Source organism: Sarcophilus harrisii, chromosome 3, assembly GCF_902635505.1.
Source record: "Sarcophilus harrisii chromosome 3, mSarHar1.11, whole genome shotgun sequence".
NCBI classification, from domain to species: domain Eukaryota; kingdom Metazoa; phylum Chordata; class Mammalia; order Dasyuromorphia; family Dasyuridae; genus Sarcophilus; species Sarcophilus harrisii.
Window position 1 is genome coordinate 454,954,660 of NC_045428.1, and position 23,817 is coordinate 454,978,476.

The 23,817-nt window shown below is 33.5% G+C and overlaps 1 protein-coding gene across 4 annotated transcripts in view; it reads left to right on the forward strand.

Moving 5' to 3' along the window:
* The window catches only part of ARHGAP32 (Rho GTPase activating protein 32), a 368,512-nt gene that overhangs the window by 106,853 nt on the left and 237,842 nt on the right, over window positions 1-23,817 (forward strand). Inside the window, exon 1 of one of the 4 annotated variants that reach the window (XM_031960910.1) lies at window positions 8,964-9,400. The exons of the other annotated variants lie outside the window; for them this stretch is intronic. Within the exon in view, the coding sequence (XP_031816770.1) occupies window positions 9,288-9,400 (113 nt within the window). The 5' untranslated portion in view covers window positions 8,964-9,287. Of the gene's footprint in view, window positions 1-8,963; window positions 9,401-23,817 lie in introns of those variants that run through there. 4 annotated transcript variants of the gene reach the window in all.

A 23,817-nucleotide genomic window follows, 5' to 3' on the forward strand; every position in this document is an offset into this window, starting at 1 on the left:
TCTTCAGTTAGTTTAGTTTTGCTTTAAGACAAGCCTGTTCTCATGGGGTCTCTTCTCCTTACACTCAAGCAGTTTCCCCTTATTTATTACCTCTTTCCTAATTTAGGAATATTTCTTATTAATACATTTTCATTTCTTTTGTCTATTTCCTTCTTCCTCCTTTTTCAGTTAAGTAGTAAAGTAAAATCCATTTTCTTCTTCTTCAGCTTCTTTGGATCCTTTATTATTAAAATTTCATTTTTTCCTGAACCATTTTTTCAAAAAGGGATTTCTTTTTTCTTCATCATTTATTTGCCCTTTCTCTTCTAGCATTTTATTCCTTGATTTATGACCCTTTATTTAGTCTCGTTGATCTCTGTATTTTCTCTTGAATTAAAATTTCTAAGATGTTGGAATCTTTACAAACTGTTAAGCCATTGGAGTTGATAGAGACAATAATTATCCAATTTGACATGGTTCAACATGATTGATTTGATCTTAGAAGGAGATATTTTGGGCCAGAACTTGAAACAAGGTGCTAAATACAACTGATAGAAATGTTGCTTGTCTTCTCACCTTTAGAGAGCTCATAAGTATCTAAGTACTCAATGGCATTCACACGTTTGGGAGAATTCAGGGTTTAGAAAGAGATATCTGAATTCCCACCTCCCTTAGGGCCAGAGAGCACTCTGGGAGATAACCCAGAATCCCTCGCCCTCCACAAGGCAGAGTTAACCTTTGGGAAATCATATATATACAGGAAGCTCTTAGAGCTTGGGAGGGTTTTTCTTGGGAGAGGAGCACTCTGGGAGGAAGCCCACAAGCCCTATCTTCCAGGCAAGAGAGATTCCTTGTATCTTCTAACTTGGTGCTGGCTGGAGGCTGAAGAAAGCAGAGGCAGAAGCCAAGGACAAAGGTGCAAGATCTCTTGGAACCAATCAGAGAGGTAGGCCTCTGAGCTAACAGGGCTATATTGAAGGACACAATAAAAGATCTGAACTCTGTTATCACCTGGCTGTGTTTTGGAAAAAGAACACCAACATTTTGGCGCCCAACGTAATCCAACACTAAGATAAGTTTTTTATTCCTTCATAGCATTTTCTTTATTATTTTCTTATAGATCTCTCCCCTTGTTCCTCTTTGATGTGTTCTAATTCCTACAGGTGATGCAGAAAATATTGCCACATAGTAAGGATTTGCCTTTTTTCCCCGATTGTGCAATTCATTATTGACCTTTGCCTTCCCATTTGGGTTTTCCCCCCTCAATGCTTCATATACCTCAAAAATCTCTTCCCTGGTTCTATGTCTTGCCACATTTTCGAGTATCAGTTGCTTTCAGGAATTCTGGTTCCTTTTCTGCTGAGGCAGGATGGATGTCCTTTCTTGAGTGCCAAATACTTGCAGGTTATATTCTTTGTAAGGTCCCAATTTCTCTTTTTCCATGAGAGCATTCACCAGTGGTATTCCTTCCCATCACTGAAACAAAATTTTTACCTTTTCTTCCACTTTTTTTAGTCAGTCCCTTTTTTTGGTTTCACTTCTTCCTGAGAAACTATAGTAATTAATTTTTCCTTCATTGTTTGATCTTTGACTTGATTAGAGTTTAGTACATTATTAATTCCTTTTATCTTCTTCCCTCCTTTCTTTTATGCATTTTCCCATTCTGTAAAATAGTTCTACCACAAACATTCATGTCAATGTGGATATTGTGAGATTTTTTCCTTATAGTTTATCAGGATTAGTTTCCATTCATCACTTCCTTTATCTTCTAATTTTATCTTTGTTAACATGTATGCATTCAGAAAGAAATTTTTTTTAATGGTTTTTCTATTGCTATCTTGTTTTCCCTTTTTAAAAAATCTCCTTGAATTTGTGTTGTCTGGGATATTTGAGGAACAAATAATTTGTTCAGGTCTCTTTTTATTTTTTTTGTAAAAATGCTTCAGATGCTTTTATTTTCTTGAACATTTTCATGTATGGCAATGTTCTGATTTTCAGGATATGTTATCTTGGGCAATGTAAATGCTGAACTCCAGGCATCTACTTCATTTGTGAACACCCTTGTATTACTCTGCATTTACTATTGCCAGTCTCTCCTAATTCCCAGGCCCTCAGAGAAACCTTTGGTCACTGTCTTTTGCAATGCTTAAACCAGTTTTGCCAAGCTTACCTCTGTCTGAGGTCTTCAGAGATCTCTGGCTACTGTTTCATAGGAACAGGGTTTTAAATACTGGTAACATGCCCAAGAACAGCCTGGTTCTTTGATTGACGTGTTCACATCTTGCCCCTGACCTCCTGCTAACTCCCAGGTGAACACCAGGTTAAAGAGAGCGACTTCCTCCTCAGAGCTTAAATAGGGTCTTTGAGGTCACACGCATAGCCAGTTAGAGAGGACACCTCCCTTAATGAACAAATCTCAATATGGCCAGAGTTTCCACTCCGAGGAGGTCCCTGTATGCTCAATAGCAAATCACTTCTGGGAGTCTCATGCATTACAGTTTATTTACTTCCTAGTGCACTAAACGAGGCCTGACCCTTACAGGACAATAGCTTTAGGTTCTTTCCTTTTTAGAACACTTTTCACTCTGATGATTTCTGGTGGGTATAGAAATAGCTTGTGTTATTTGAATTTCCTTTATATTTGAAGATGTTTCTCATGGTCAATTTTGAATTTTTAGATCATCAGTGGAATTGTTAAATTTAACTTCTATGTATGTCTGGGGATTTATGGCATCTTTGAAGTCATTTGTCCAGCTCATTTGAATATTCTTTCAGTGAGCATTTTTTTGGTGTGTTGGTTGAAATTTTGGTAGGCAATTTTCTTGCATTATTTTTTTGAATAATGCTGTTTTCTTTTTTTCCTTCTTCTTAGTTTGTCATATTCTTCTCCATGAGCTGTTATTCTTGTTTATTTTCAATTGTGTATGACTTTTCATGACCCCATTTAGGGTTTGCTTGGCAAAGAATGGTTTGCCATTTTCTTCTCTGGCTCATTTCACAGATGAGGCAACTGGGGCAACCAGGGTTAAAAGTAACTTGCCCAGAGGCCAGATTTGGACTCAGGGAGATAAATTTTCCTCACTCCACATCTGGCATTCTATTCACTGTGCTACCTACCTGCTTTATTACTAAGTTGTCTCATTTATGTATAATATTTTCATTTATGGGCAAATCAGTTAATCACCCTTAATCTTCATTTATTTTTCTGTAGAGGTAATAGGACAGCTATTTTGAGATTGAATATGAATATGAATAATGCAAAATTTGATTTAGTATGAATAAAATGTAACTAAGGAACATTTAATTTGAGCCAAAATTCAACGAATATGAAATGTACAAGCTAGTTGGGAATTTTATTATGACACTACATCTTCAGTTTGAACTTGCTTATTGTCATTTGTAGATATAATTAATGTGTGCCATGTTACCAGTAGTTGTGTTATATTATTTTTTTTTAAAGAAGGACCTTTAACAAAATGGACAAAAAGAAGACTGCTTCTGATAGGGACACTAACAGCAAGAAAGAAATGTAGTTATATTAAAATAAAAATTTGATTTGAATGGCAGTCATAGTAAACCATAAGACAATAATTCTTAAGAGACATGGGGATGCTTGAATCTGTAGTATAGAAAGAATATTATAAAAGAAGCAGAAGAAATTAAAAAAGACAATTGTACTAACTTTTTTGTGATTTGAAGTTTCAGTGACAAAAGTATTATAGTGATAAAAATGGAGCATCTTTTTATCAGAAATACTGGCTGTGAAGATTTTTTTCCCATCTTTGCACTTCCATTTTAATTTTGTTTCTGTTGGTTTTGCTTGTGCAAAACCTTTTTAGTTTAATGAAATAAAAGTTGTCCATTTTTTCTTTTATAATGTTCACTACTTCTTTTTTGGTCATAAATTCCTTCCTTCTCCAAAGTTAACATTTTGAATACAATATTGAAGAGATGGTGATAGTGGACAACCTTGTTTCACTCCTGATTTCACTGGGAATGCTTCCAGCTTATCATCATTTCATATGATGTTTGCTGATGATTTTAGATAGATGCTATTTATCATTTTAAGGAAAACTCCATTTATTGTTATGCTCTCTAGGCAAGTGATATTTTAAGTTATTTCCTGTGTCATTTTATTTGCTTGTGATTATGAGACAGTAAAGATGTATCTGCATATATCTTTAATATGGAATTATAGAATTTTGCATTTTATATTCTGTACTACTTGACTTAGGAAATTTTTAGATTTTCTTTATTCTCCTGGTAGAAAGTATAAGCCCATCCTCCAAGGCAACAGTCCTTATTAACCTTGGGTTTCAGATTCTCAAAGAGGGATGCGTGAGCTTGGATGGACCATTTAAATCTAATTGGCTTCCTTAGAATCCTGTGTATTTCATTTTATGTATGTTAAAATATTGTTTTTAGAAGGGGTTCATAGGCTTCAATAGTTTGTAAAATGGGGTACATGACATAAAAAAGATTAGGAACTTCTTTGCTCTATAGGAAGAACCCTGTAACTTATATACAGTTACTCAGGTTTTTCTGATCAGAGTTACCTCTCTGTCATGTTTGTTTATCCTCCGGTCCTTTGATTTGAACATGCTTTTTTCATCCTTTCAAAAAAGATTTTTCATTGTGTAGTATGTCCCTCTTAATTTAACTGTACTTTTAGGAAGATCCAAATCTAATCTAGGGACCATATCTCTTAGGATGATAAGTCCTCTAGTGAGGATGATATGACCTCATGTTGATTATCTGTTATATAGTAATTCTTATCTGATTGAACTATAGAGACTACTGATAACTATCAATGCTGTATTAGTGGAGTAATAACTTCATATAGGTAAGTATTTTCCTCAGTGGAGATTCTTCATATTTCCCTCAGCACTTCAAATAAGTACTGAGGAAATTATGAATATGGAAAGACCATGCAAACACTGAGGAAAATATAAGGAAAGAATCTTTACTGAGGATATTTGCTAGTGCCTTGGGACTCAAAAGACACCAAGGAAACAGACTTTGCCCATCAAGGAGTTTAATGAATACATTCAGTCTTCCAACATTTTCTTTTCTTTTCTTTCTTTTTTTTTTTTTTTTGAACATTTTCTTTTTATTTAGCATAGTTATTTTAGGAATGTAATAGGAGCATGTATTGGGGCTGATGGTCCCCTCACCCAACCATGCTTTGCAAAAAGAAAAAAAATGTTCTGTGATCACTTAGTTAACACACTTTTATTAAATGCTTATTATCTGCCAGGCATTGTGCTAAGTCCTGGAGATGCAAAGAAAGACAAAGAGTAATCCCTGCCCATAAGGAGTTCATATTCTAATGAGGAGAGAATATGAAAATAATTGTATACATACTATTTGCATGTGTGCATGCACATATACACAAAGTATAATGTCAGGTAATCTCAGAAAGAAGACAGGAAGAGGATGTCCACGGATGAGACCTGGGATATCTCACAGAATATGGAATATAAACCTACTGTTCATTGAGACTCTGAAAACCAGGAAGTAGAAGTAAAGGTAGGAGTGCATTTCAGGAATGGAATACAGATAGTGAAAAGTCTTGGAGGCGAGATGCATTGCTATGCTAGTGGAATAGAAAATAAACCACTGTAACTGTTGTGAATAGCTTTAATTGCAAAGAGAGCATTTTATATATTATCCTGGTCATAATAGATGTCCTAAAAACTAACAACAAAAAACCCCTTGAAAACAGATTAGTTTGATTTTTACAGTTTTAAAGGTTCTGATAAAGGTCTCATTTCCAAAATATGTAGAGAATTGACTCTAATTCATAAGAAATCAAGCCATTCTCCAATTGATAAATGGTCAAAGGATATGAACAGACAATTTTCAGATGATGAAATTGAAACTATTTCTAGTCATATGAAAAATGCTCAAATCATTATTGATCAGAGAAATGCAAATTAAAGTAACTCTGAGATACCACTACACACCTGTCAGATTGGCTAAGATGACAGGAAAAAATAATGATGAATGTTGGAGGGGATGTGGGAAAACTGGGACACTGATACATTGTTGGTGGAACTGTGAACGGATCCAGCCATTCTGGAGAGCAATCTGGAATTATGCCCAAAAAGTTATCAAACTGTGTATACCCTTTGACCCAGCAGTGCTACTACTGAGCTTATATCCCAAAGAGATATTAATGAAGGGAAAGGGACCTGTATGTAGCAAAAATGCTTGGGGCAGCCCTTTTTGAAGTAGAAAGAAACTGGAAACTGAGTGGATGCCCATCAATTGGAGAATGGCTGAATAAGTTATAGTTTGTGAATGTCATGGAACATTATTGTTTTGTAAGAAACACCCAGCAGGATGATTTCAGAAAGGCCTGGAGAGACTTATACAAACTAATGCTAAGTGAAATGAGCAGAACCAGGAGATCATTATACACTTCAACAATACTATATGAGGATCAATTCTGATGGAAGTGGCTATCTTCAACAATGAGAGGATTCAAATCAGTTCCAACTTATCAGTAATGAACAGAACCAGCTACACCCAGAGAAAGAACACTGGGAAATGATTGTGGGCCACAACATAGCATTTCCACTCTTTCTGTTATTGTTTGCTTGAATTTTTTTTTTCTTCTCAGGCTATTTTTACCTTCTTTCTAAATTTGATTTTTCTTGTGCAAGATAACTGTATAAATATATTTGTGTGTGTGTGTGTGTGTGTGTGTATATACATATACATATTTATGTGTGTGTATATATACATATATATATATATATTATTTAACATATACTTTAACATCTTTAACCTGCTATCTAGGGGAGGAGGTGGAGGCAAGGAGGGAAAAAGTTGAAACAGAAGTTTTTGCAAGGGCCAATGTTGAAAAATTACCCATGCATATGTTTTGTCAATAAAAAGGTATAATACAAAAAGATCATAGAATGAAAGACATTTTTAAAGTCAACAAACATTAAGCATAGAGGATTTTATGTTTTTTAAAATCTTTCACTAAAAACTAATATGATAAATGTTTCCTGGGGAAAAAAAAGGAAAAAAACAAAGAAAACATTGATTTGGAGTGTGGTGAATGAAGAATTTAGGATGACACTGGCAAGTTTGTGTTACTGGGAGAATGGTGATGATCTCTTCTATTTCTCCCTCCACTTTCCCATTTAGGAGTGGTTGTTTTCTAAATATGTGGTTATGTGGTAAATTTTCTAGAATATGAAAGAAATGAAAGGCCATGGTGCATAATTTATTGTATTCTATCAAAATTATTGAAGAAGATTTGGAGTCACAAATGATCTAGGATGTTAAGGTTAAGAACACAATTGTTACTTTTTTCACTTCTTTCCAAGGGAGAAATATTCTTATCTGGGTTGTGAGTTTCTCTGATTATGTGACAAATTGGTACTCTGTCTCTTTCTTGTTCAGTAGCAACATGCTCTTCTAGCTTATTCAGAATGATCCTTGTGCTGGTGATTTGTTTATCAGTTTCTTCACTTCTCAGACATTCTAGGGCTAGTTTTGGTAGACAGAGTGTAATTTTTTGCTTCTGCTACCATAACTTACTTTTAGGAATCTATGGATATTTCATTTGTTAAAAGAGGAAGAAAAGGTAGTGGGGGAGAGTGTAGATCACTCCATGATTGAGATGAAATATTTGTTGTTCTCCATAAAGAAAGAATAGTTTCTCTTAATTGCTTTGGCTAGAGTCTGAGACATTTTATCTCTGTATCTCCCAGACTCATGGACATACTTTTCCTCACCTGAGCAGCAATTATCTGTGAAGCTACAGCTCAGCAGAGTTGGACAAGGGGCTTCACAGCACAGAAATAGAAAGTTAGCAAATAGAAAAATCAAAAGCAAAAAATACCTTAAAGTTTGACTTAGGTTTAAATTTTCTCACTCTCCAGATTCAGACTCCTGACTTTAATACATATCATATAGGTATAATAAATGTACCAACTGAGTAAATATGCAGAACGTTTGTTTAACATTAAATATCTTGAAATCACTTGCATTGTATCATATGAATTAACAAGTAAATAATAGGGACTCCTGGAAAATGGTTCCATTACAGAGAACAGCTGGACATTTTATAGAAATTAGCAGCTCTGATATTTATGGTAGCAATAGGAAACTTTATTGAAATCAGTGATTCTTCTAAACCAGGTGCAGTATTTATTAAATAGAATTTAAACTAGTTAAGCTAGTTAAAAAAAAAAAAATTCCCGACACCTTTGGCCATATATATTGGTTTCTAGCAAAAAACACTAAGAATATTTGGAGTTAATAGGTGAAACCAGAAAGAGTTCTGAAGAAGCAAGATTGTAATATAAGAAGGAAAGCAGAATACTTTGATTTTAAATAAAGCCAGACAGAATTTTGGTTTTCTCAATTTGGATTGTGAAGATCCAGTATTCTCTAATCTACTTTTCATAGTTGGGCTTAATTGTCCCACTAATTTTTTGGTGCTCTAGAAATTTTCAGTAATAATTAACATTATCAGTGACCAGGACAGTGGACATGAGTACAAGAAATTTAAAATTATGTAGGTGTGAAGATTGCTCTAATGCTAGACTATAATTTAAAGAATGTCTGAATTTTTTCCCCCTCCTTTATATTTGTTCTAAACTAAAAGTTGCTGTATCGGTTGTTTTTTTGGGGGGGGAGGGGTATCATAAAATAGGAGTTCTTAACCTTTTAGTTATTAAAATATTTTTAAAGAAAATTAACAAACTTTATGTTAAGAATATTTACCTGAGGTAATTTTTTTTTTTTTTTTTTTGTCATTGAAGGAAAGGAATTTTGTATATAATATATTGGAAGGTTTAATGTACTGTGTGTGCCAAGAAGATAGAAACCTTTACCATTACTTTTGATTCTCTTTCCGTTTGATTAGTCTCTTGATATCAGAGGAGTATTAGAAGAATTTCTTTTAAAAATCTTTTTTAATCCTATTAACCTGAATCTTTAATAAAATGGAATTTTATTAAATAATGGTCTTAATTAGCTAAATGACCTTCACTTGGACTTTCCTTTTTATAATCTAGGCCACAAAGCCTAAGGCAGTGGGAGTGTTAAATGGCTGTCACAGGTAGTTATATTTCAGGTCCAATGAGTGTCCTTTATGTGATTTCCTGTCTTTACCAACTGTAATTAAACTAATATGTAGTTGACTGTGACTGGGCATGAACAGCAAATGCCTATCACTTGCATTTTAGCCACACACCTGAATACATGCAAATATAGTAGAAATGAACTACTGAAGTTTTGGTTTTCCTAGCTAGAGACTTTTGACTATTTAAATTTTCTCAAGGATGGAAACAGAAAAGGAGAATAGTTCTTCTGGAGATGACAGTGTCTTTTGGTTGGAGTCAGAAGTGATCAAGGTGATTGATAATGACATGGAAGAGAGGGAAATGGAATTCAGGTAATTTTAATAACTTGATTTGGTCCTTTTGCATTTCTGTGGGAATTTCTTTTCTTTAATATGAAGTTTGGGTTAAATGGGACAGCTTTCTAGTTGCTTATTACCCTGTGGTTCTCTTCATTCCACAACTTGCCCTAGAGCTTGTAAAATGCATTTTAAATGCATTGTTAGAATACTAGGAAAGATAGGTGTTAGACAGGTTTTGCACCTTCATTTCAAGTATTTCTAGTGGAGACTTATAAAAATCTATTCCTTCTCCTATCTGATTGGCATCTGTACTGTGCATTTTTCTTCCTACAAATATTTTCTCTTTTGAATATGTTGATAGTTGACTTTTTAATGAAATGTTACTTTATATATCACTGTCAATTTTTTTCCCCCTTTGAAAAAAGATTCTCTAATTCTCAGTCACTTCTTTAATTTGAACTTGAGACTGAGTTTTCTTTGTTTTTGGTTTTCTTATTTTCTTTTCTCTATTCCTTTCCTCCCTCCTTTCAGTTTTTGAGAGTAGTGCCTTGAAATTGGAAATGACAGTTTCCCCAAAATTATTCCTGAGAAGCTTTGAAAAGTATAAATAAATTATTTAGAAAGGTTTTCTTAACCAGCTTTTAAAGACACTGTCAGCATGGTATTATTTCTCTCATAATTTTAACTTTAAAAAAGTATTTGTTCTGGCCTTTTCCATGAAGAAGCTGCTTATGAATGTAAATTAATTCTCTGAAAGAGGGGGGAAAAAGTCCTTTGATGAGCTTTTCATATACGCCACCAATGCCACCTACATAGGCAATTAAACACCTTTTTTATACTTTTCCCGTGAATGCTTGGGAAGGTGAATATGCCATTATTTTTATCCTGATCTTGTCCTTATGTTTTTGTTCTTCTTGACTCTGTCTTAATGTAAAATTAAATATTTTTAGATTTCAAAATGGTGATGAAAAGGGGAATAAATATTTTTGACTCCTCAAGACTTCATATTGTCTTTTATTGTTTGTATTTGTTATGATTGGTTTGGAAAATATTTTTTAATTCTGAAAGAAGAAATTAATGTTCAAAGTACTATAAAGAACATTTGCTTAATGATGTGTGAAGATTCTTGAATAATATCTTTCACTTCAGAACTCTAGAAGTGATATCACCTTTATGGATGTCTCTGCCTCTTGACATATATTATAATCTCTTACAGACTGTTTCATGAATTGCTATGACCAAAAAGATTTTCTCCTATTAATCAAACTTACTGCGAACTTTTTCTCCCTTAAATTCTTTTTCTGGGTAGAATCTTGCCATATAGCACAATTAATTTTTTTTTTTTTTTTGCTTTTAGTTATTTCATTTCAAGAATTTTACTATTCACTTTGCTCATTATGCTGCTACTCACAACTGATTCCTTCTGTTTCCCTTTTTCTCCATGTGTGTTGGTGGTGTCCTTCTTGAATCATTATTATGAATGTTAATATGATCAATTACACCATCAGCAGCCTAATTTAAATATCTTTCTAGTATAGAAATGTATGTCATCTGGGGAAGTATTCCTGGGAATAGGAAAGCTACTCCTTGTTTTTATGTTGAAGAAAACTGGATAGTACAAGAATATTTGATTTAATTTATTGGTAGAGAGAATGTCAAAAGTTGTGGCAGGACTTTTAAAAAATCTGACTGGCAAATTTAAAAGTAAATTTTGGGAGAAGTTACACTGATATCTTTAAATCTTATTTTAGGACTTGGGGATAACTTTTCATCTGCTGAAATGTTAGAAATTTACTCTGAATAACTGAGTTGACCTATGTATCTTTCAGGAAATCATTGTTTATAGTTAATATTCTCTTTTCTACTAATACTCCTTGTTATCATCTTCTTTCTCTTCTTCTTCCTTTTCCCTTTTTTTTTTTTTGTTTTCCTCCATCTCTTCTCTCCTCTCCTCTCCTCAATCAATTGTATCTTTTGATTTTTCACTTATTTTATTTACAGTAAAGGCATCAAAAAGAAACTATGAAATTGAAATATTATTTTTTTCTACCTGTTCATCAGTATGGCATTAGGAAATGTGCAATCACAAGATCTCATTTCAAGACATTCTTGTTGAGATGCTGGGGAACAAAAAAGAAGTGTGGATGTTAAAGGTGAATGATTGAATAGTAACAATTTCAACTGTAGTTTTGATACTGTTGAACAGTAGACAGTATTTTAGAAGTTATCTGAGCAAAGTAGATTTAATAATGAAAGACAAACCAGGTTATAAAACTTTTATAAAAGTTTTTCTTAATGCCACTTATAAAAATAAAGAATTTGAGCTGTAAAGATTTGAATCTTGAAAATAGATAATTCAAATCAATAATTTGAACAAACATAATGACATCATGGGACTCAATTTCCTTACTATTTAAATGAAGATAATAATATCTACCTCATATTATGACGAATAAATGATATAATGTGTGTAAAATGCTTCATAAACCTTAAAGCTATATAAACGTCCAGTATGTTTGTTATTATTAGGATTTGGAGCTGTAATCATGTCCACTCTGTCCACTCCATTCTTTCTCATTTTAAAGATGAAGAAAATTAGACTAAGAGAAATGATTAGTCCCATTATTACATAGTAACCAATAGAAAAGTTATAATCTAAATCTAATACAATGTAATAGGTACAGTATTGCCAAATCTTGTCATTATTACTGAACTTTTTCAGCTCTTTAGTTCTATATATGGATTACATATTGTTAGTTCCACATCCACGCAGTATAATCTTTTTGAGAGTAGTCATTGTCTGGCATATCTTTTATTTTCCCAGCTTCTACCTAGTAGAGTTTATTGCGCAAATAGATAATAAATGTTTGTTGAGTGAGTGATGAATGACTCTCTGCTTCAAAATGTAGTCAGCAAAGCAGAAGATAAAGATTCTTGCTTGCCTTAACTGAATGAATAGCTTCTATTTAATGGGCAAGAGGTTTCAAATTGTTTTAGTTATTGTTATTTTTATTTAAGAATAGTGCTTTATCTATTGTGGTCACATGATCAAGAGAACTGAGTACTCACCTTATAACAAGAGATTTAGTGAAGACCATTCCTAATTTACAGATTACAGAACTAATAAATAGATGTCTCTCAGTACTACAATGAAAGGAAAATGAGCCATGAAAATGAGGCATAGCTTTGGGAATTTAACCCTAGCTCTCTTCCCCAGACATAGCTTTTTTGTTACTTTTTGATATATATGTTTTTCCCATTAGGCATTTTATTTTAAAATAAAAGTATCCTTGATCTTCACACCTTCATGGGCAAGTGACAACTCTATTTGCCTTAAGTTGTTCATCTGTAAAATGAGTTGTAGAAGGAAATGGCAAACCTCCACATTGTTTGCGCCAAGAAAATCCCAAATGGGGTCATGAAGAGTTGAACACAATTGAAAACGGCAGCAAAACCCCACAATGTATTCTTCCATTTAGTGAACATTGGCTTCTTATCTCTGGGCATTTTCTCTGGGTATTCCATGCCTGGAACAATCTCCTTCCTCACCTCTCTGCTTCATGCTTTTCTTTTTATTTTCAACCAAAACTTTTCTCAACCTCTCTGAATTCTAGTGCCCTGTTCTAATTATCTCCTATTTATCCTCTGTATTGCTTGTTTATAAGTAATTTGCTTGTTTTCCCCACTTAATTATGAGCTTCTTGAGGGCAGGATCTTTGGTTTCTTTTTATCTTCCCTGTGCTTAAATATATGCTTAGCACATAGTTAGCATGAAAATGTTTATTGACTGATTCTGTATAGCTTTGACATTTAGAGATTCTGTGGAGGGACACTGGAAAGCTACGGTCCTAGTTTCAGCGAAACTTTATGAAGTATCAACTGTTAAAATCTGGTGCCCTGCCAAATAATATCCCATAGGGATTCTTAACTGGTAACCTAGTTCTAAAATTCTGCCTTCTTTGGCAGTCTCCAGACACCAGTGACATTTTAGAAAATTCTGTTATTAGATAAAAAACATTAGTGTTTGTCAGAGTGTAACATCTTTATTTTAAGATGTATCCCCTAAAGACTTAGGGGATCTATAGATATAACCACAATCTTGTAAAAATCTGAATTGTCTTGGTTTCAGGGGATAAAATAGATTATTATTTTTCTTAGTGACTACTTCCAAATGTGTTGGCCAAGAATGCCAAGTTATGTTAAAGAAAAAAAATTTCAACAACCATAGAGCACACAACCACAAGGTATTAAACCACATCTTGAGATCATATCTATAAAATTGTAAATGCTAAGATCAGATGAATCAGAATTTTGTTAGTTCCATATAAGGAACCAGATTTGAATGAAAGTGAAGTTAAACCTTTGACTCTTATTAAAATATATGAAACATAGTTTCATAGAACTGGAAGGAACCTTAGAGGTCAACTCATCCAACTCCCTTGTTTTTAAAGATGAAGAAATTGGAAACGAGAAAAATTAAAGGAGTTGCCTGTGGTCACACAGATACTGAGTTTGTGGCAAGCATGGGGTTATTAATCCAAATCTTCTGATCCCAACTCTAATACTCTTTATTTTCCCCATATTTTGCTGACACATTTGACTTGTTTTCTTATATATGCTTCAGTGTATAGTATCTAGATAGCTCCTGCTTGTAGTTTGCACATCAGAGTAGAAGATTTAAAAATGTTTATGGGGTCATTTATTTGAGAGATAAATTATTTTCTTCTTTCTTGGACTAGTTTTGCTTAGAGAAAGATACATTAAAAATGAATCTTTTAAAACTCTGATCTTTAAGGGTTTTATAGTTCATAGTAACTTGGGATGAAAGATTTTTGTAGTTGTTTCCCTTTCAGTTTTGTGATCAATCTAAATGAAACTCAAATTTAATATTATGCAACACTCCCTATTTAGTTATAGATTTCATCTTAGTATAAAACAAAGATGCATGGTCAAATTAGGGGACTGCCCAGTGGAATGGGAGAAATTCTGAAAAATGAGGCTTTGCAAAGCATATTACATATTGACTTTGGATAGATAGGATTCATTTTGGGTAAAGTTCATGGTATAAGGAAACGACTATAAACTCAGAAGACTTGAGTTCAAGTTGTTATTCTGCTGCCAAGTTACTGTGATCTTGAGAAAAATCTCTCTATGGACTTGTTTTCTTATTTGTATAAAAAATTAGGGAAATGGACTATATAATCTTTTCAATTTCTAAAATTCTATGTATGTGTAATTTACTTATTTTAGCTGTTTTCCAGGCTTAAAATTTGTTCATTGAGAAAGTACAGTTGTTACTTCTTATTAGGGAAAGGATGAATCTGTTAGGATTATTTACTCATCTGATTGTTCTATGTAAGCTTTTATTCCCTGTTTTTTCTGAAATCTGTGTGCTCATTATTTCTTATAGTACCACAGTATCACCTATCACATCTTATTCAGCCATTTCTCAATCAATGGGCATTCCCTCAATTTTCAATTTTTTGCTACCACAAAAAGAACTACTATAAATATTTTTATACATGTTTGCTAGAGTATGGTACCCCACTGAGAGGGAGCACAGAGGCCACCTTGACCTTTGGTGGACAATAAGTTTTTTGACATACTGCAGAAACACCCTTGTTGAGCAAGGAGCAATGTTTTGTGACCATGGAAATGGATTTTGTTCTGAGGGTCATAGTGTAGTTGCTCATAAGCAGGGATGCCTTAACAGGGCCTCTCACTGGTGAGTGAATTGCTAGATTGCTGGATTAGCTCTCTTCCCATTGGCAGATAGATACCATGCATATGTAAAACCTACAAGCTGCTTCTCTGAATGGCGATTTGGAATTGCCTACTGTCCATGTGTTGATCACATTTGCAAAAATGTATATCAACAAGCCTGTTGAGCATAATAAACTGAAGCTCTTTTTCTACTCTAATGAGTCTCTGACTCATTCATCTCACCTCTGAGATCAAAGGGTGTAGTAATGGTTCAGTTTTCTTGAGGTCTCTGGGGCAGCCTTCTTTTCAGTCAGAGTAATCACCAAAAGAACAGCCAGATGTTAAAGTCTAAATTCTTTATTATCTTCTTCCTGGGGCTGGGCAGCTTTCTGGAGAGCCTTTCAGATCTGCCTTGGTCTCAGTGGAGAAATGTAGGAGAAGAACTGGCCACCAGGAGCCTGACCAAAGATCATATGAATCTATCTCCTTGGTTCTGAGAGCTTGGGCTCCTGCCCCCAGTCCTTCGTCATCTCTGCCTCCGAATGAATCTGGCTGAGGCTCCTAGCCTATATGCTCTACATTGAGTATAAAGCAATCACTATATCACCAGGAAACCATTATTTGTTGTAAGATTAAATCAATTTATTGAACTTAGAGAACTATTAAGCACCATGCTAAACTAGATAACCATTGTGTCATCAATTTCACTTAGTAACTTGTAAGAATCCTTGTTTCACGTTCAGAGTTCTGGCCCATAATGTCTCCCGCTTTCTTTTGTTTTAGAACGTAAGGTGGTCATACTCTCCCTGACTTTTCAAGGGATGAGAACCACCAAAAAGGAGTTGATCATACATTCCCAAATGAACTGCTCGCACTGGACACTGGCTGTTCTGTTGGGTTAAAAAGCCTGTATTCTCCCCAGTTGTAATCGCTTGCTGCCATCTGATTGCTTTTTGATTAATTTATCATGTAATCCCTTTCTGCCATCTGATTGCTTCTCTGCTGATTGATCATATCAGAGTCCTGAACTTCTAAAGACTCTCTGGGTGTAAACTTGGCTGCCATCCTGCCCCACTTGTTTTTTGTTTGAGGTTTTGGAGCTGGTCCCTGCTTCTCATTTTCCTGGGTCAGTCTACATGGGAAGACAGGGTCCCTTTTGGCACCCTCATCAATGTTTTCCAAATGTTGGACATCTGAGAGCTCAATGTAGACAAAGCAATAGAGTGAGAGGACAAGGTGAAAGAATAAGCAATAGAGTGAGAGGACAAGGTGAAAGAATAAGATCCAAAACCCCATGTCCAAAATGCAACCAAGGTTTCCACTGGGCTTCAGAATGTAGGCATTAAAATTAAGGCAACTCTAAGATACACCTGTCAGATTGGCTAAGATGACAGGAAAAAATAATGATGATTGTTGGGGGGGATGCGGGAAAACTGGGACATTGATGCATTGTTGGTGGAGTTGTGAACGAATCCAACCATTCTGGAGAGTAGTTTGGAACTATGCTCAAAAAGTTATCAAACTGTGCATACCCTTTGATCCAGCAGTGTTACTACTGGGCTTATATCCCAAAGAGATCATAAAGAAGGGAAGGGAACCTGTATGTGCACGAATGTTTGTGGCAGTCCTTTTTGTAGTGGCCAGAAACTGGAAACTGAGTGGATGCCCATCAGTTGGAGAATGGCTAAATAAATTGTGGTATATGAATATTATGGAATATTACTGTTCTGTAAGAAATGACCAACAGGATGATTTCAGAAAGGCCTGGAGAGACTTACACGAACTGATGCTGAGTGAAATGAGCAGGACCAGGAGATCATTATATACTTCAACAACAATACTATATGATGACCAGTTCTGATGGACCTGGCCATCCTCAGCAATGAGATCAACCAAATCATTTCCAATGGAGCAGTAATGAACTGAACCAGCTAGCTCAGAGAAAGAACTCTGGGAGATGACTAAAAACCATTACATTGAATTCCCAATTCCTATATTTATGCCCACCTGCATTTTTGATTCCCTTCACAAGCTAATTGAACAATATTTCAGAGTCTGATTCTTTTTGTACAGCAAAATAACGGTTTGGACATGTATACTTATTGTGTATCTAATTTATATTTTAATATATTTAACATCTACTGGTCATCCTGCCATCTGGGGAGGGGGTGGGAGGGTAAGAGGTGAAAAATTGGAACAAGAGGTTTGGGAATTGTTAATGCTGTAAAGTTACCCATACATATAACCTGTAAATAAAAGGCTATTAAATTAAAAAAAAAAAAAAAGAATGTAGGCATTAGTGCCCACTCTGTCCCAGTATCTTATGATCTCTTCTAAAGGAGCATCTTTGTATATTCTCCATATAATTCTTTTACAACCCTCATTAGCATTTTCCTTATAGTACAATATTGAATAATAGTGGTAATAGTAGGCAACCATATTTCACCCTGATCTTATTGGGAATATATCCAGCTTCTCCCCATTACAAATAATACTTGCTGATGATTTTAAATAGGTACTGCATGTTATTTATGCAGTAACAGAGATAAAAGAAAAGCTCTCTTTATCAATATGTTCTCTAGTATTTTTAATGGGAATGGGTGCTGTGTTTTTTCAACATCTATTGAGATTTTCATATAATTTTTGTTAGTTTTGTGTTGGAATCCTAGTGTCAACTCAACTTGAAACAAGGTGAAAACTCAAGGGTGATGTCAGAATCCTGATGTTAACTCAATAGAATTGATACAGTGCTTTTTGGTTCACACCTTAGAGTGGATCCTTGCAAGGTGATAAGTTGCTAGTACTGATGGAAACAATGCTTGTGTTCACACCTTTAGAGAGCTCATAAGTATCTAAGTACTCAATGGAGTTCACACGTTTGGGAGATTCAGGGTTTAGAAAGATACCTGAATTCACACCTTCCTTAGGGCCAGAGAGCATGATGGGAGATATCCCACAATCCCACTCTCGGAGAAGTAGCATAAATAGAATACTCTGGAAAAAAGCCTACAAGCCCTATCTTCGAGGCAAGAGAGATTCATCGTATCTTCTACCTTGGTGCTGGCTGGAGGCTAAAGAAAGCAGAGGCAGAAGCCAAGGACAAAGCTGCAAGATCTCTTGGAACCAGGCAGAGAGATACGCCTGAGCTAACTGGGTATATTGAAGGACACAAGTTCAGATCTTTTATCAGCTGGCTGCATTTTGGAGTAATTATTTATTTCAACTGAGACTAAGGCTGCCTCCAGAAAACCTTCACAGTTTTGTTTTTCTGTGTTGTTAATTATAGCAATAGTTTTCCTGATATTGAACCAGACCTTCATTCCTGGTATAAATTTCACTTGGTCATAGTGTATTATCCTGCTGATAAGTTGTTGTAATATCTTTACTAATATTTTATTTAAAATTTTTGCATCAGTACACATTGGGGAGATTGGTCTGTGTTTTTTGTTTTTGTTTTTGTTTTTTTTCTTTTTCACTTTCCCTGGTTTAAGTATTGGTATCATATTTGTGTCATAGTACTACACCCTTTTTTTAAACCTATTTTTCTAAATACTTTACATAGTTTTGGAATTAATTGTTCCTTAAATATTTGGTAGAATTCAATTGTAAATGGCCCTGGAAATTTTTTCTTAGGGAGTTCATTGATGGCTTGTTAAATATCTTTTTCTAAAATGAAACTGTTTAAGTAATTTATTTCCTCTTTTGTTAATCTGGGCAATTTATAATTTTGTAAATATTCATTCCTTTCAATTAAATCATCAGATATGTTGGCATACAGTTGAGAAATAGCTCCTAATTATTACTTTAATTCCTTCTTCATAGATGGTGTTTACCCTTTTCATTTTTCATGCTGGTAATTTTATTTTTTCTTTTCTAATCAAATTTACCAAAGATTTATCTATTTTGTTGGTTTTTCATAAAACCAATTTTTAGTTTTATTAATTAGTTCAATAGTTTTCTTAGTTTCAATTTTATTAATCTCTCTTTTGAGTTTCAGCATTTTTAATTTTTAATTCAAGAGTTTTAATTTGTTCTTTTTCTAGGTTTTTTAGTTACATGTCCAATTCATTGATCTCTTTATTTTTTATTCATGTAACTATTTTGCAATATAAAAATTTTTTAAAAACACATGTCATAGGCCAAGTAGTAGAGCTTGATTCATTCATTAAATGCTCACCCTAACTTTTTATGTGGTGTACATTACCATTTTGTGTATTATTATTATTAACTACTTATCAAAGACCAAAAAAATCATGGTAGTAAAGTTGGAAGGAACCTTAGTGATCATCCAGCCTTATTTCCTTATTTTACAGATGAGGAAAGTGAGAGATACTAAATGATTTAACTGAGGTCACAATAGTTATATGAACAATATTTCAAACAGAAATGCATTCATAAATTTAACCACAAAATAAAAAAGAAATTAAGGTGGTGAATTTAATTTTAGAAAAGTTAGCTATGAAAGACCTTTGGAGAAAATTGAATGGGGAATAGAAAGGAATACACCAGAAATGTGTTTGTTTAATCTTACCCCTTTTAGGGTTTTATTGGGTCAGACTATTTTCCATGATTGTTAGCTATAAGCATCATTTTTTGAGTCTTCAGTTTAAAGAGGGGAATAACTCTTCTTTCTTTCTATCTTTCTTCTTTGGAATGATAAAATTTTGTAATTCACTTGCTCAGTTTCCAGAGTTTCTGATGTTATCATTTTTCAGGAGAGAGCCAAAATGTCTTAGGTTTTCTTTTTCTTCAACATTTCTTATTTGTAGGTGGTAGAAACCCCAGAAATGATTTAGCTCATGTTTCATTTAGTACTTTTTTTCTTTCTTCTAAACATATTTTTACATTTATCATGCTGCACAAGAAAAATCAGATCAAAAGGGGAAAAAGTGAGGGGAAAAACACAAACAAGCAAACAACGACAAAAAGGGTGAAAATGCTATGTTGTGATCCACATTCAGTTCCCACAATCCTCTCTCTGCGTGTAGATGACTCTCTCCAACAAAAGTTCACTGGAGCTGGCCTGAATTACCTTGTTTTTGAAAAGAGTCACATCCATCAGAATTGATCTTCATATAATCTTTTTGCAATATACAATGTTCTCTTGATTCTATTCACTTCACTTAGCATCAATTTATGTAAGTCTCTCCAGACTTTAGTCCTTGTTTTTCACGAATTTAATTGGTATATGTGTTAAGGATAGTGGAGTGGTGGTTGTGGAGGCCCAGAACTTCTGAGAGAGAAGGGATAATTCCTGTCAGGTTTAACCTCATCTTTCTTTTGTAGTGAATAGATTATCTGACTCCATTTCAGGGAAACAAACTTCAAATATGGACTAAAATACTTGCTACTTATGTGACTTGGAAAAGTCAATTCAAAGAGGACCAAAAATGACATCATTTTTTGATGTTTTTTGACAACATTATACTGGGGTCAAGGAACAATGTGTTCAACTGTGAGTGATCATTACCAATACTTGCTTGGAAGGCTGTACTACAAATTGGGTACAAAGAGTCCATATGAACATTTAGAGTAGAGCTATGTCTATTTGGGGAAGTTAATTAACCTGTCTTCCTTATCAGCAAAATAGGGATATTAATGGCACTTACCTCAGGGGATTGTTTGAAGATCAAATGAAATATTATGTGTAAATTGTTTTTCTTTTTAATTGCTAGTTGTCATTGTACTTGTGTCAGATAGGATCAGTTCAAGCATTGATGAAAATTTTTTGTTGTATTATCAGAAACTCAGATTTGCTACAACATAGAATTACTAAAATAATTTGATCGCATTTGAAAAGGAAATTTAAGACATAGCCCTTTTCATTGCTGGTTCTCTAAATGAGTATTCTCTCTTTGAGGTTCAATGGCTTTTTTGAAAGGATTTATATATCAGTGCTATTTGCCTTGCACTGTAACACAGTGAGCATTCAATATTACTTAGAGATAGCTTAGTAGTTCAGAGGTTAGAGAATTGCAGTCAAGAATACCCTAGTTCAAATCCTGTATTAGATGCTTATTGACTGTGTGGCTTTTGGCAAGTCACTTAATCTTGAACTTCCTCATTTTCTTCATTTGTGAACTGAAAGTTTAAAATATTCCACAAAATGTTGTGAGGATCAGATTAGATATTTGTAAAGAACTAAAGGCTACATAGATGTTAGCAACTGATTTTTAGAAAAAAACATAATTAACAATGTTGTGTTTGATTCTGTTTTTTACTTGCTCACCCTCATGAATTTTTCCATGATATTGAAATACGTGAAAGTTGGACATTTGGAAAGATGAGAGGTAATTTTAAAACAGACTGATGAATTTGAATGATTAGGGGCTAAATATGATAATATAAGTTCTTGAAATAATAAGAAGGGATACCAGAAGTTAAAGTAAAGATTTAAAGAAAATAATTTAAAAACTGAATGATGTTATTTGAATAATTAAGATTTTTCAGATAAAATTTAATTGTACTGTGAAGGATGGAGGAGGAAGTGTGATAAAGTTAGTGAAATAATTGTAACAAATGAAGATTCTAGTGAAGTAAATGATTTTGTGGATTTTTTTTTTTTTTAACACAGTAAGAGAAGCTGATGGTGTGGGTCAGGTTTTAAGTATTACAATTTAGAAGCAGAATAAATCAAGAAGTTTTTCTTCAGTTATTAAATTGTATAATGTTTCATGGTTATTCTGTAGATCAATCAAACTAAAATTATCATGAGGAATATAAAGTCAGATCTGGGGCATTGAAAAAAGACATGATATTTTTTAGATAAAGTACATTCTACAGAATTAAAGGTTAGAATCATCCCAATTTAAAAACTATATTCTGAGTCTTTAGCATATTGGAATTATTGGAAATGACTGGTATTATTAGCAAGTGTACATTTTTAAAAATGTTATCAATAGTTGATTCAAACAGTTTTTTTTTCCTATATCTCAAATGTAATATTTTGGGTTTAAATCCAGTCATGTCTAAGAATCTAAAACATGAAATTGTTTATATTGGTATAGAAATATTCCCCAAATCATTTATTACTTTTTGTGTGCTTTTCCTTTTAAATATTTTTTTCCTTTCAACTCCAGCTATTCCATTTAATCTCTTTAAATTCTATTTTAAACTTTTAGTCAGAAAATTTTATAAAAAGTTACTAAGTTAATAAAATGTTCTCTAAAGTCAGTAGAAGGAAGCGAGTTATTTTGAGTTAAAATATATTTTTCTAGGTATTACCTTGATTTTGAATTAAATCAATTATGCTGACTACTTTTCCTGAAGTAGACTATTACATGATAGAATTTAATATGGGCTAATTTGTGGCAAGAAAGCAATTCAATAACCACTTATGTGTTTTCCATATTTTTATGTATGTGAAATTTAACTGTCAAAAGAATTTAAAAGCTTATTTCTGGCTATTAATTTTGATTCTAACTCACAAATGTTGCCTCACTTTCCTCAACTTTTAAATGGGGGGTAACAACAACAACATTTACCTTATAAGTTGTTGTGAGGATCAAATAAGATATTTGTAATGTGCTGAGCAAAGTGTTTGGAATATAGTAGGTACTTTCCCACCTTTGTAACATCCTCATTGATATTTTTTTATAAAGCTTGTTTTATATATTGCCAAAATTGGAATTTACATAAATTTTTATGACTCTTTTTGCCCCAGAGAATTTTACTAATTCTCCCAGGGAATTTTACTAATTTTTTGGATGTTGTGTCTATTAAAAGTACTTCAAATTTTCAAGATTAAGATAATCATGATGTTGATGATTATGACATATACATGTGAATCAACTTAATTGGCTTCAGAGCACTTTATCAGGTTTTAACTTGTCACATAGGCAAAAAGTAAAATATATTTTTCAATAATAGAATAATATTTAAAAAGGAAGTTTTCTTCTTCCCACAAATTGTTAGGTCAATTAAAGTTATATCTATATGATAGAAATAAAACTGATTGTAGACCAAACTTTATTTCACTTTGCGGTACATAATAATTGTTTATAGAGCAAAAAATTCATTTAGCCTCACTTTTTATATGTTCTTATCAAATTACCTCATCGCATCTGGACAAATTATAGACTTAAAATACATTAGCCCATCCTTTTATTTTGCATGTCCTTTAAAATCCAGGGCCTAAGTCCTAGAGTCCAGGACTTTTAAAATGCAGGACTTAGTCCCAAGGGAGTTATGAATTATTACCTCTGCTTAGCAAGGAAACCTCAACACTAAAGCTTTATTTAACTTTATGCCCACATCATTATATATTATTTCCTCTTGTTTCACTATCCCAACTCATGAAACCTTTTCATCCCTTTTCCAACCTCCCATGGTTCCCCATTTCTCCACTAGAATTTTGCCTCATATTTTAATTAAAAAAATAGAGGCTATATTGAATTTTCTATTCCTTTTTTCTCATTTCCTTTTACCCAGGTGTCTCCTTCTTGAGTCTTGTCTCACATGAAGAAATGACTTCTTTTTGCCAAGGTTAATGCTTCTACATGCTCAATAAATTCCATTCCAGATTATCCACTCTGTCATTTCTACTCTCTCATTAACTTTCAATGTCTCCCTGTCTATTGGTTGCTCCTCTGTTGCCTAAAACATGGTTATAGATTCATCTATCTTTGCTTGCCATCTTTCCATATATTGCCTCTTTTTTTTTTTTTTTTTTTTTTTTTGGCACTAATTTCTTTGAATAGGCCATTGATACCTCTACTTTCTTTTCCCTCTACTATTTTCTTAACTTT